General features: G+C 35.0%; 1 protein-coding gene across 1 annotated transcript; it reads right to left on the reverse strand.

Moving 5' to 3' along the window:
- Positions 1–437: 437 nt before the first annotated feature.
- Positions 438–7503, reverse strand: LOC121423202 (acetylcholinesterase-like). Its single transcript, XM_041618523.1, has 6 exons — positions 7182–7503; positions 6406–6582; positions 4673–4832; positions 2768–2845; positions 2067–2185; positions 438–617 (listed from the first exon to the last, which is right to left on the reverse strand). Exons 1-6 carry the CDS (start codon positions 7326–7328, stop codon positions 438–440), a joined length of 861 nt encoding a protein of 286 aa, XP_041474457.1. The 5' UTR covers positions 7329–7503.
- Positions 7504–14728: the final 7225 nt, after the last annotated feature.

Consider the following 14728-nt stretch of genomic DNA (forward strand, 5'->3'; position numbering starts at 1 on the left):
ATATAAGTTATGAAGTTCTTATATTTTCAAATAAAACAGAAATACAATTTTATATCTACCAAAATAATTATATCGACATGCTTGGATCAAAGATATTTCTTTGATATTTTTCATTTCCAATGACATGGGTTGATTTGAATTGTTTTTCTTGGCGTGACTACAGGATTAGGTATGATGTTTGAATGATTCATCTGATCACGTGGTTCTATTTACAGTATATAGGCTAGTTGGCCACTTTCCTGGTGGGTGTTTCATAAAGCTGTTCGTAAGTTAAGAACGACTTTAAGAACGACTGGTGACCATTTCCTACGCGCTTAACCCTCGCCAATGAATGTATCATTTACCACAAGAAAGGATCACCAGTCGTTCTTAAAGTCGCTTTTAACTTACGAACAGCTTTATGAAACGGTCACCTGGTATAGGATTGAGTAAAACATTTAGAATACCATATTTGCTGTTGTCGTGAGATTAGTAGCATTTGATGTTCTCAAACATTCAATCATATCAGGTATAGAAGTCGTTGGGCATCCCATTGAAAGGCCAAGTTGCTCTGCTTTCTTGCGATCCTCCTCTGGTCTAACATTCTTGAATGCCCACGGAGAGAAAGCGTTACCACTCTAGAAAAAAATCATGCACTCTTAAAATGTTGGGCAACATACTATCGACACAACAATATTATTGGTTAAAACTTTATCCAATGCTGGGTAGTTTTAAACCAATGTGTGCTTTGGGGTGAAAACTACACAGTATTGGTTGAAAACTACCCAGAGTTGGATAATAAAAATTAAAACCAATTGTTGTGTGGACAGTATGTTGCCCAATATTTTAAGAGTGCTCGCGTATTATGAATATCGTCTCATTGATTTTGTCCAATCAATTACGTCATTTTGCGTCCAATTTAGTAAAAAGTCAAATCAGTGCAGTGGGCAAAGGTCAAATCGTCGTCGATATACTCGGTTGGTGTTGGAGTAAGCATGGACCTACATGCTCGAGTAAGGCATACGATAGCGTGACCAAAGTTCGTCGGTTTTTTAATCAATCATGTCAATTGTTAGAGTATTTTTAAGTTTCATCATTATGACGACACTTTATGTTACATCTTGAATCAAGTTCATTGAATGAGGACATGTTTTCTCTTTACCCTTGTTTACCAAGGGTTATTAATTTTCATGAGTTCTGTAACAGATCATGGCCCTGGGAAGCGGGGGTGAAGATTTTACCCACACTGCAAAAACTCCGGTGTTGATTTAACACCAGCCCGGAATCTGTATATATCCACACCAGAGAAGTATTGAAACAAGATCAGTTTGGAATCAAACCGATGCTGTTTTGATACTAAATGGTGATATATAGTCACCTATCTGGTGTTAGACTAATACCAAAATCGGTGTTTAACACTTCTCTGGTGTGAACATAGATAGATTCCGGGCTGGTGTTAAACTAACACCGGAGTTTTGCAGTGCAGGGGGTGCTGAGCGTATAATTTTTCATAGGCAGCACCCCTTGAGGTATGTGTGTAGAATTGGAGAAAATTAATGACCAAAATTTTGTCTTGAAACAGTTTTTTTTTGCCTTCAGCATCCCCACCCCAAAAATGGTTCCCAGCCCTCTGGGACAGATGAATTCGAAGACGAAGAAACCAACTGAAATAAAGAGTAATGTTTGACCGTTGGACTATTTTTTTTTAATTGCCTATTTTTTCAATTCCTATAGGAAATTATCAAGAGGAACTTGGAATGAAGTGAAATTGTTATTTTGATATATGATTTCATATGTGTTTTGGTGTTCCCTAGCGCAGAATAATTGATAGATATCTGTTGTTAAGTTTTAATAGCCCACACAGACAAGGACCTGACGGGGGGGGGGATAAATTTTCTTGGAGGGTGCACATTTCCCAATTTCTTATCATACCAGAATTTGTACTGAATCTAGTAGCAATATAAGACGGTGCTTTTGTAATAATGGACCTCTGACATAGCAAACTATATCTTGAAAATTTGGGCTTGGTCACCCTTTGCCGCCGTTCTTTGACTGATGTAGCATTCAAATTAAGAATAAGTAAATACCTGCATTATTGCTTGACTGAAAAGACCTCGGCTCAACCTGGAGAGCAAATGAAAGTTAACACTCCCAGCGCCAGCACTGAAACCCATCAGTGTCACCTTATCGCCGTCTCCTCCAAAAGCTTGAATAAATTCGACAAGACAAGAGATTACAAATTACTATCAAGAAATTGTTTGAAACCTGCACTGCAATAATAAGTTGTTAAATGGAGGTGAATGATGATGAAGCGCAAAAAAATGCTTTACAAATCGTCCATATCAACAAGATTATAGTGCTCCATAAAATGTAGATTTTAAAGAAATTAAACTTTATTGAATATGTCGAAAGATTAAAGCAAACCATGCTTGGCACAGTTCAAAATCTTAATTAGTTTCAAGAGACAACCCTTGTCATGTTGTAAATTGTTATCCCACATATCCCACAATCAGCTTTGACTGGAGCCTTTACAGAGAGACAGAATCCTTTTTGGATTTAATTCGTAATACGAAAACAAATCCACAAATTATTTGATAGTTTATTTGTTTATCTATATTTTCTATAGCTTATATTTCAATGTTTTAAGTTATCATTGGCATTGGAATCAATTAACTTGTTTTATTTATAAAGAATAACCCTACCTCTGTATGTTTTCATGAGAGGCACTATAGATAAATTGGTATAACAACCACTAAACTCGTATATCCAACAATATATTACGATATACCTTCAATATTCCGTTGTATCCATCGCAACGCTTCTACCTGATCTAGCATTCCATAGCTACCACGTGCATCATCGGTTCCTGTATAAAAATAAATTTGTATAGTGAATTCATGTCGTCATGGAATTGTATACGAAAATTGCTGAAATATTCGAAGCAAACTATATTAAACGGTCTCCGTTCCGCTCGTTACATGGTACCGATATTATTACACATGGTAAAACGGGATGATACGAAGTAAAAACGGGGACGAAATGCCCCCCACCCCCGACAGGCTCACGAGGGAGGCAGTGACGTAAAGAGGGGGCATGATGCTCCCCCCATTTTCATGACCAAGAAAAAAAAGAAAAAAAAAGGAAAGAGAGAAGGGTGAAATATGATATTATTTTCGTATAATATATGTCAATATATATCGTTTGTTTGTTTTATTTTGTTCTTCATTCACAATACATTATCAAAAATATTTACATTGTTTGCAATATACAAAATAATCCATAATGTATACAATTATAAACATAAAACATAATTAGAAAAAAATGGTGTGTGCATATACTTTACATTTTAATAATAATAAAAAGCAATATTAACAAATGAACGCAGGAGACCGCCATCGTGAGCGGTTAAGCTTGTAATTGATGGCGGCCTCATAAAAAGGGTTCGTGACTAATACTGGTAACTACTGATGTTATAATAATTACATTTTCGTTCGCTCGCAACTTATTTCAAAACAAATTTTGTCCGATACGACATATCAGGCCCCTTTCAAATATTTGCTCATTATGCCACGGTCGGAGAGAGGTAAGGTGGTTCTATAGATCCTGGGGGGCCACTTACATTGACGAGTGGATACCATGCGCGACCATAAAAACACGTAAAAAGGATGTCCTTTTCACTATAGGGCACGTTACGTACGTAACGTGATAAGGGTGTCAAAAACACAAAAATAATGAAAAAAGGGTATCTATTTCGCTAGGAAAATTACGTGTTTAGGGTCGAATTTGCGGGGATGATAAAACAAAATTAAAATGTTTTATAAAGGATGTCCTTTTGCCCCAATACTACGTGTTTAGAGTCCTATTTGCGCGAGGTGTAGAAGGTGAGGTCGTACTAAACCAAATAAGGTAAAGCCGACGACCGAAGCCCCGACAATAAAACATTCCTGTACTTGTTTAGGGGTTCATTTCAGGGAAAATTTGCCAAGAGTATCGTTTTGTTTCCAATACTTGTTAAGGGTAGTGTTTCACACGCCAATACTTGTTAAGGGGTGCATTTTCAGATTATGGAAATTACGTGTTTAGGGTGCTTTTCGAGACCCCATGGTCGCGCATGGTATCCACTCGTGAATGGAAGTGGCCCCCCGGGCTATAGATTTGAACAGAACCGAAAAGGGCAACCTTGTAATGTGGTTTGCACATGCAAAAAATGTTTCCGATCTATGTCATTCGAAGGGCAAACACCACAACAAAAGGAAAAGTCGTCAGCGACCTCCTGTGGAAGTAACTTACCAGTTTTTCTCTCTTCCTGCTCGTGTTTGCTTGATCGAAGTTGGAAATAAATATTTCTTTTTCTATCTCGTGATTTGCCAAAAAAACACACACTCGTATTTCAATCAATCAATCAAGCAAGCAAGCGATCGATCGATCGATCGATCGATCAATCAATCAATCAATCAATATTATCAATCGATTAAAATTGATGAACAAATCAGTATATAGATGAAACAATTATTGTTTATTCATTATCATTTGGCTCTGTCACCGTGTGTATGACAAGACTATGAGAAGTTGTATTGGGTTCTTCCAGAAGAGTTAAATTAATCAGGAACAGTCTTAAAAACTAGGTTTAGTTTTTTTTTAATCTGTTGTTGCAAACGAACTCACGCATCACGAGATCTTTATTCACACCAACCTGTTGAAAATCTTGAGAATATCCCAAGTCTGTAATTGATGGAGATCAGAATAACATTCCCGACGGCAACCAATGGAACCCCATAAGAGTGGGTTCTCATTGCTGTACCTGTTCTGAACGTCCCACCGTGTATATAAACAAGTACTGCAGCCTGGCTGGGCTATGTTAAAACAAAAGAAGACATTATCGAAATGCGAATGAGCTAATTTGTGTACTTAGCTTGCATCGTGCATATTTTTCTAAAATATTGTAAGTTATAAACAATGTATTTTGAATCATCGAGGTATTCTAATTAAGAGAATGATCTTGAGCGCTTGTAACCGATATCAATGTATGACAGTAAAATACATCCATCTTATTGTACCGCGAGTCAAATTTGTTAAATTTACGCTACAATCACAACGACGAAACGGACTCCAAACCATAGAGATGTATACTAATTATATCTCTATGCTCCAAACCGATCAAAGCTATAGTTATTTTGAATGGTTCATTATCGGTCGGTTTAATTGGTGTGACTCCGGGTGTGACTGTGGACTATTTAGTCCGAACAATGGCATACCGTGGGTCACGGCATGGGGGGGGGGGCACCAGCAAAAATTTTGAGTCACTTAGTGAGCGCGCTTAGTTGCCTCGTACACTGATCTAACAAAGACATTTTAAGGACAGTGCCAATATGTATCTCACTGGTCAAATAATGCGAGCGCGAAGCGCGAGCTGATATTGTTTGATAGTCAGACCAAAAAAGGTACATTATAATAAACAATTTTGGTAATCATGATATGTCCCTGTCTCGCTAAACAAACAATGCGAGTGCGAAGCGCGAGGTGAAATTTTTGTATATATTGACCCCAAACAGGGAGATTTTAAGGACTATATTTAAGAAATTCATTAAGAATGTACATATATCACCATAGTCATCTAATGCGAGTGCCAAATGCATGCTGACTTTGTTAGAATTAAATCTGAACACATAAAGCACTTTTTGTATATTTATCATACGCATCTCACTAATCAAATATTGCGAGCGCGAAGCGCGAGCTGAAAATTTAGGAAATTCAGACCTGAAGGGCTGAAGGGCTTTCTAAGGCTTTTTTGTAGGAATTCTAAGACCATACGTATTTCACCAACTAAATGATGCGAGCGCGAAGCGCGAGCTGAATTTTTTTTATTTTCAGATCAGAAAAGGGACATTTTAAGGACTGATTTTAGGAATTCATGGAGAGCAGACATATCTCACCAATCCTCTAATGCGAATGTAAGCACGGAAGGAAATGTTTTATATCAAGACCTTAAAATGGGACAATCACTTTAAGTCGTCATGCAAAAAAGGCCTATTGTACATAAAACAATAATAACTCGAAATGCAAGGAAATATTTGGTGTATATTGACTTGAAAACGGGAGGTTTTAGCACAACAGGATTATATGTATCGTTAAACAGAGAATGCGAGCACCAGGAACAATGAGACATAGACCCTGAGCAAATTATGTTTCATAAAGTTATGAAAAAGTGTTCCTTATGTAATGTAACATAGCATAATTATAACATAATATAACATCATAATGTTCATTAATTTCTTCTTACCCACAACGTTTCTCTTCCTTTCTCCCTCTTTTTCTCCTTATCCCCGTTTTTTTTTGTTGGTCAGCCGTTTTTGGGGGGGGGGACGTGCCCCCCACCATTCGCCACTGAGTCCAAATATCTTAGATAGACTTGGCCTCTAGGCTTACCTTGGGGTTTGGGGAATACACATTCAAGTAGAGACAATCTTCATCTACATTGGGAAATACATTCCTTCGTGTTTGCATACAAGCTGGTTTGAAGGATGTGGTGTCCAGGACGCCGCTCCATGGAGTCTTAGGGACCGGTGCACCAAAACGTATGGGCGGTTCGGCAAATGGAACCCCCTGCGTGACAGAAAATTATGAATTGTTTCATATAATCAGTTTTATCGCATCATTCATTTACCAAACGTTTCATTGGTTATTAATCCTATCATTTAATTTTGTCAGTTTTGTTCTAACAGGTTACGTTGGCTCATAACTCAAATATAGCCTATTGTTAACGAGGAAGAAACAAACAATATTATTCACTATATAGTTGATAAACCAAATTAGGCAGCTTAATAGAGAAATTCCAAAGCAGACTTTATTCGTTAATGTCTATAATGTATGAAGTCTGCAATTTTTCCTTTCGTTTATTTTCATCATGTTTTTTTATTTTATTTTTCTTTTACTTGGTCTGGTGGGACACTCGGGTTGTTATGAATATGACTTACAATAAGCTACGACACCTGTAATAAAGATAATAATAATAATAATAAAAATAACAGTGATGATAATGATAATAGTGACAATAATAATATCATTATCATATTTGTAATTTTGACTTTTATCTAATCATTATGCTCGAAGAGGAATAATAATAATATACGATTTAGAAAGCGAATGTGAAATCATTTAAAAGGGGGCGATTCTGATTATAAGAATGTAAGACAATAACTTACCAGAAAAACATCGACGAGTTGACTGATATTGCGCTCGTCGAATAAGTCTGTCTTTCCCTTTATTAATCCTTCATGTAGTCTCACAACGGGCTTGGCAGACGTGTTCAATGAGAACAAAGCTAAGATAATCAAAGTAGACCTCTTCATCTTGTATATTATCTGCAATTCTGCTTTATGTTTTTGAGAAAGTAGTTAGGCATATAATAGGCCTATCGTGACGCATTAGGCCCTCGCGTTTCAGGACGAGGTACGACTTCCTATTCAAAAGGAGTATCGACTTGCACGTTCGCTGTTGAAATAATAATAACATGACCTTGATACCCTTCTATTTGCTGCATGTTTATGAAAAAGTACATTATTGGATACTAGTTGAAACTAACAAACCACTTTCAACTGTAATTCCTTCATGTATCTCTTCGTTCTTTCACCAAGAGCAAACGAACTCTCTTCATTCTACATCTACCCTTTTACATGTCATTCCCGAATCCAGAAAACAGGATGGCTTCATTCGATTCTTTTCAATCTCTTACCCACCATGTCCACGCCTGTAATTGGAGCAGATTCATGAAATTCTCTCCAAATTTATGAAACATTACATGTACCTGACTAATAGGCCTTTCAATACGCATCTGAACCACAATCTGTTAAAAAAATTACTGGATTTAAAACTTAACAGCACTTTGTGTCCTCTGAAAAAGGCGATGAATAAATCAAATTGTTATAATCATTATTGTTAAATTATTATCATTATTGTTTGCTAGTGTGATATTATAATTATTGTTGTTGTTGGTCATGTAATTATCATCAGCATTATCATTTTCACGAATAATATCATTATCATTGTTATTATCATTATACCATGAAAAAGGAAAATCACCGTATCATCTATTATAAACGTATCTTTTTTAAATTATTCATTCATTTTTACTTTTCAGTGAAACAAAATGATCGACATGCTAGATAGCTACTGTCTCCCTCTAGCGGTCACAAACTATCTCAGCTGTCTGCCTCGTGATACCAAGTCTACCCTTTCAGTATCTTTCTTTTATCTTTTTTTTTAATTCTTCTCTTTGGAGTTGGTGCATCTGTTACAGCCATCGTGTAACTTAACAAGAGCATTTTCCGAGTTACCACTTTTCAAAGCATATAAATGGAATCATGTTCTGTATTGACTGTATGAAAAATGTAATGGTAGACTTGTCCATTTTAGACTAGGGGAAACCATTCATCACCCAGATAATTATAGAAACCGTCTCAACGATTCAAGTTAAATTTCAATCATTTGAAATACAATATTCAGAAACATTATTGAAAGTGAAATCTACACTTTTAACTTTCACTGATTAGATAACTCTATACAAAAATTGTAACTTTCCAAAAAAAGAGTATAAGTGTTGAAAACGCTTTTCGGAATTTATAAACGGATATTTACTCTTGTTTTGACCACCTCGCACATACACACAGATTTCCTATGCAGTATTTCACCAGTGTGTATATGATGTTATTCTGACTATAAGCGGTTTCATCTCATTCCTTCAGTATCTCATATTTATCCTAATCCAGAATCAAATCAATAATGAACCTTTTTTGGTAAGTGATCACCGAGTAATCATGATAATTACTCCCTCTAAAACTGTCTTTAAAAATATAATTTTGGAGAAAGATATTTAAATTCCGAGTACAAATTTGAATTGAACACCATATGGGTGGGTAACGTTTTGGTAAACTTTGTTTTACAGGGGAAGTCCACCCCTTCAAAATGTTTATTTGAATTTAAACAAATGAATAGTCAAACAAAAAAAATCATTATAAATAATCGGATGTGTAATTAGTAGGTTATGATTATTTCTTGTCAAACCTGCAAAATGGAAATATTTTAAAGTAATAATAAAATGCACCATTGACGTTCTCATTTGCGATTGGCTTATCACCCGTGTTATGCATAATAACTGTTTTGTGCTGATAAACACAAATTTAGAATTTTATAACTTTCTTAGATTACGTCCGATTTTTTGATGATATTCTAATCTTTAATCTTCTAATATTCTATGCTTGTTTTACTTCTCTCTAGTTTGTGATTAGGCGGACATCACCTTTAAAAAATATCAACAAAATAAAAAAAACCTTAAGACAAAGCAGTATTGTATGTAGCAAGGTTCATCAAAATTTATATAAAAAACGTATATTTTTCTACATATTATATATTAAAAATGAAAATATATCAGGCGTCCTGTAAATAGGTATGATTAAAAATATACTAACCACTTTCCTCTTTGCTCATACATGTAGATCATACTTATATCCATACATCCACCATCCTAACCATCACTTTGCTGCAACGAACCCCCTTCTTTTTAATTTTCTTTTTTTTAGGCCATGGTCGCCTTCGTCATTGCCAATGTGTTTTTTTTTTAATTCTTTTAGCCTTTATTCAGATAATATCACAGTTGTCATACACACAAGGGTAATAAATAAAAATATACAAAACAAAGTGAAGTACATGTATACAGCAATATAACAAACGGAATATACATTGTGATATACATTTTTGGAACGAAGATTACAAAACCCAAAATACAAAAAAATCACTTGTATTCACTGTATAATAACACGGTATTGTATAATGAAAAAATCCAAAACAAAGACTTTTTAAGTTCTGCGCAGATAATAAAATTGAAATGGATTTTTTTTTTAAATAGAGATGTAAAGAAGTTTTCCCACGATAAATATATATATATTTATATCTCCACATTTTGTAAGACAATACAAAAAATGTCTACACGTTTATAGTTAGAAAGTGTATATACAACAATCTGAATAAAGATTTTATATATAAACATACACAAAAACAAAACAACAACCAAACAAAAAAAATGTGAACGAAGAGCAACCAAACTGAAACTCATCTACTTTATATATTACCCATTTATAATATTGGATTTATTACTATTATTCCAAATACTATATTATATTATAAATTTATTTTATGCAAATTGAGCGTTGTAGCAATGTTTGACTTTTATCATATCCTGCCTATTACCATCTACGTCATATAAAGAACACATCTGCAAAAAGAGTCCATTCAACATGTTCAATTAGCTACCTGACAGAAGTAATTAAGCCTGCCAATTGTTGGTCACCGAACCTAAAATAAAATCTGTTCATTTTGAATATACCATTGACATTCCAGATATTACCTTTTATACGCATTTGGAAAGATTCCCTTCTTTTATAGGCCTAAGCCTTGTTGTTCCCGTGGGCACGGAAAGGACGAAATTTTGAAAACATACATATATTTACTAAAATTTACACAAAATTCACCATTCATGAGTTGCCTTACACCCGCAAAAAAAAAGAAATCTACGAACGGCCATGGACTATAGTGAGACTATAGGCGATGGCGTCAACATCAAATGTGTGTGTGTGTGTGTTTATATATATATATATATATATATATATATATATATATATATATATGAAGAAAGAAAACAAAAGAAGAATACTCTCTAATATAGATAACGAGAGAACAAAAATAAAGAAAAGTAATCCTTTGAGCACTGCAAAAAAAAAACTCCCGAAAGACAAATTATAATGCACATTATATGCTAATTTGATTGCATATAAACGAAATCAAATGATAAAATCATGCCGTCGCGAGAACCGAAAACCGATTTGCAAAATAAGGACATTGTTCATTAATACCATTCATTCTAATGAAAACTTCGTAAAATTTTAAGCAGGAAAAGGGAATATAAAACAGAGATATCCCCGAGTGCACGGAATCCATCTAATTTGAAAGAAAGGAAAGTTAATATCAATGTTATACTCCCGATTATGGCCGGAAAATCCTATTCATTTCATAACATTATTTCAAATATTACTAACAGGAAAAGTAGGCCTGTTCATGAAATATAATCGCCGAATTAACAACATATTTTGAATGAGTTGTCGCTTAACATCTTAAATTAATTGTACTAATTTAAATCATGCTTACCTATACGTGAATTCATTTGACCAAACAGCTGTCACGCCATGCAACATCTGATTTTAAATTAATGCCCATTTCTTAAATTGCTTGCTGTTTTTATATATTCAAGTGATACACTTGAATAATGTTTTGTAGAGATAATGAACCCATGCACATGCGAAAAATGTTATGCTTGCGAATTAATAAAATTAAGAACATGCTGTTTATCCAGTGACTTGTTTGATAATTATATTGCGCGGAAAATACATTCAAACTACAAATAATGAAATTCAATGACAAATTGCCAAAGCGATCGTTGCTATTGCGAAATTTAATGATCATAACATTAAATGAAATGATTTAAATCTGAAATTGAGAGAGAAAACCTATATTAGATTTATGTATTCGTAAACCTCACATGACCGCGATTTTCTCCTGTGAATATCTCGGATCTAAGATCTTGCAATCTGATCATCTCTTCTAAAAGATGTAGACATGACGAGATCCAAGACCTGGGGCCCGTTTCATAAAGGACTTGCAACTGTTGTAACTTTGCCATTATGGCAACTTCCATGGAAACCTTGATTCTGATTGGCTGCTGAGCACTGTTACTATGGTAGTTGCTATTATGGCAAAGTTACAACAGTTGCAAGTCTATTATGAAACGGGTCCCTTGTCTTCTGATCATCACTTCTATAAGATGTAGACATGACGAGATCCAAGATCTTGTCATCTGATCATCTCTTCTAAAAGATACAGACATGACGAGAGCCAAGATCTTGTCATCTGATCATCTCTCATATAGATCCGATATCTCGTCATAATGACGATGACGTAGAAATGACGAGATGATTATATGAACATCTGGGTGGCACTTTTAAACTTCCATACATCAGGGAATTGAATCCTGGTCAGAACATGCTTTTGAATGCAGTGAAACTAGACCAAATCCCGTTTAACCCATTAAAATTTGACCTTACAAATAGTAGTAATGTTCACACGATGATCCAAAACGTGTAGTTTAAGTTGCGCTTTAATTTCCGATTTCAGTTCAGTTCAGTCCAACTATCTATTTTTTTCATTTGATATCGATTGGTTTACATGATTTCATACATTTTGAATACAGACTGACAGGGGTACTAACCACAAGGAAGAAGGCATTAACTCTAAAAAATGAATTGTAATGGTATTGTACTCAGATATACGCTATATAAATGTAGAAATCTAATTTATCTGATTGCTAAACCTACTTGAGTACATTATATAGACATTATTTTAGAAGTGGATGTTCATAATTATAAATTGGATTTATGTGCAATAACATTGTGTGTCTACGATGTACTTGTCATGCTTGTCACAAGCTGACCTTTCAGAGTTGTTACCTGCAATATATTGTATTTTTTTTATATACATATCCTATAAATGTGAATGATGCCTAGCCTTTTAATGTTATTTTTTTATTCTATTTTTTTGTTTAAACAAGTGCACACCTAGTTACCAATAATGCATATAGCATTTCCATTTATTTGAAAGCAGGATAAAAGGGCATTGTAGATTAAATGCCTTGCTCACGGGCACTGTAGGTGCCGCGGCCGGGGATCGAACCCGGACTTTCCATGTATAGCTAGGCGCCTTAGACCACTCGGCCACGGCACCTCCCATTGAGTTGAATTACTCGATTTAGTAACTGAGTAATTCGAGCTTGCATACAGCAGTACAGAGGCTTACAATTTGCCAGGCTTGCGTGATACCGAGTACATTCCTAAAGTCTCGTTATATCTGAGGGTTTATTGTCCCCCTCGTTTTTATCTGTTTTTTCTGATAATATAACGAAGCTTACAAAATAGGGACGTACAGATGTTGGGCTTGGGGGCGCCCCAACCTTTTACGGCCAAGAAAAAAATAGAAAAGGAAAGAAAGGGAAAGAGAGAAGGGTGAAATATGATATCATTTTCTAAAAATTATGTCCAAATCTATCACAAAATTGGATCTTTACCATAAAATATGTCGATATTTTGGTCGCTCGCTTTGCTATCTTGCATTTTGTAATGTTTGCCTTCTCATTTTTTTAGGCTCATTACGCCACTGCTCAAAAATTCGTGTGTTGGAGCTGGACTGGCCACATAGGATGCCGTATATATAATACCAAAGAAATTTAATGAAATTCTTGAACAAAGCCGGTTGATATTGTTATTGCTTTAAAAGCTGACTTGGAGGCACGCCAATAACATCTACAATGGTCAAAATATATTAAGGCTATAAAATCATTTTGAAAATAAGAAGGATTAAAAGGACCCTCATAATTCTTACAAATACGGAGGGGAGGAGAGAGAGAAACTCATCTTATGTATTGTAAAATCCCTACATTAACCAGTTTAACATATTGGAAATTATACGGTCTAAACAAAGGAGTTTAAATTTATTAGGATGGCGCTTCCAATAAAATTTTAAACGAGAATTTTCGTGCTCAATCCCCAGCCACCTTGATACTATACTTGAATTTTAAGTTACATGATGGTTTCTTTATACCGGCTACCAAACGGTCAGAATCAAGGATACCTACGTAACAATCTTTGTAAATCAAAGGCAAAACTTTTAATCTTGTAGCCATGGCCTTTACAGTTTGAACAGAAGTTAAGGGCATGCATGACGATGTAATAAAAACAACATATGGAATTGATTATGAAGAAATGGGTAAAACCAATGTCCATGGTGTCCTTCCCCAAGTTTAAAAAGAGAAAAAGTGAGGGCAATATGGCTAAGTTTACTTTTTATTTCTTTGTTGATAACGTGTTCTCTTGATTTAACAATAACTGTAGAAGGAAACACGCTTTGTACTCTCGAAAAGAAAACGCACTTTTGCTGAGTGCATGCCTGATTCTGATATTTGTTTAGGTATGAATTTATTGGTAGATATTGAACGGTGTAATTGTTTGAACGAAAGATCCTGGAGTATTTCTTTCATGAAAACAATAAAAATAGCACGCTGTATCGGAATACACTTTAAACACATAACGAGCGACGTCCAATACACCCCCAACACACACACCTGATATTGCATTATATGGTTTCCAGTGCAACATGAAAAGCTTCCCTTCCAGAGTCGAAGATACATCTATTTTTTTTAATCAAATAAATATTCTATTCGTTGAATCATATTTTACAATTTTGCTTTTAGTTTTGCGTGCGTTGAACCCTTCTCATTTGATCTTTTTTCAACAGGAAAATCAGTCCGTTGGTTTGGATATTTATTTGTGCTTTGTATTATCATGACCACATTGAGGATAGTCTACATGCAGAAAAAGTTTCTGGAGTACTGAGAGGATTTTATTTTCCAGCTATAAAATCATCACCTCGTTTCACTGCTATAGCAACTAGTGGAAAATCAGTTCCTCCGAACAGTGGTAATTGAACTGACTCTGATTGGTCGAAAGAGTGTAGAGGGGATAGCCAATAAGATCAGCTGTTTTAGCCTCATCGCAAGTAATGTACAAGATTGTACTCATCGTAGTTCGCATTGGTCGGAACCACGCAGCGATCCCAGCCAATCATGACTGGCGGTCTCCGTCACATTAAATGT

This window comes from Lytechinus variegatus, chromosome 10 (genome assembly GCF_018143015.1).
Source record: "Lytechinus variegatus isolate NC3 chromosome 10, Lvar_3.0, whole genome shotgun sequence".
NCBI lineage: Eukaryota > Metazoa > Echinodermata > Echinoidea > Temnopleuroida > Toxopneustidae > Lytechinus > Lytechinus variegatus.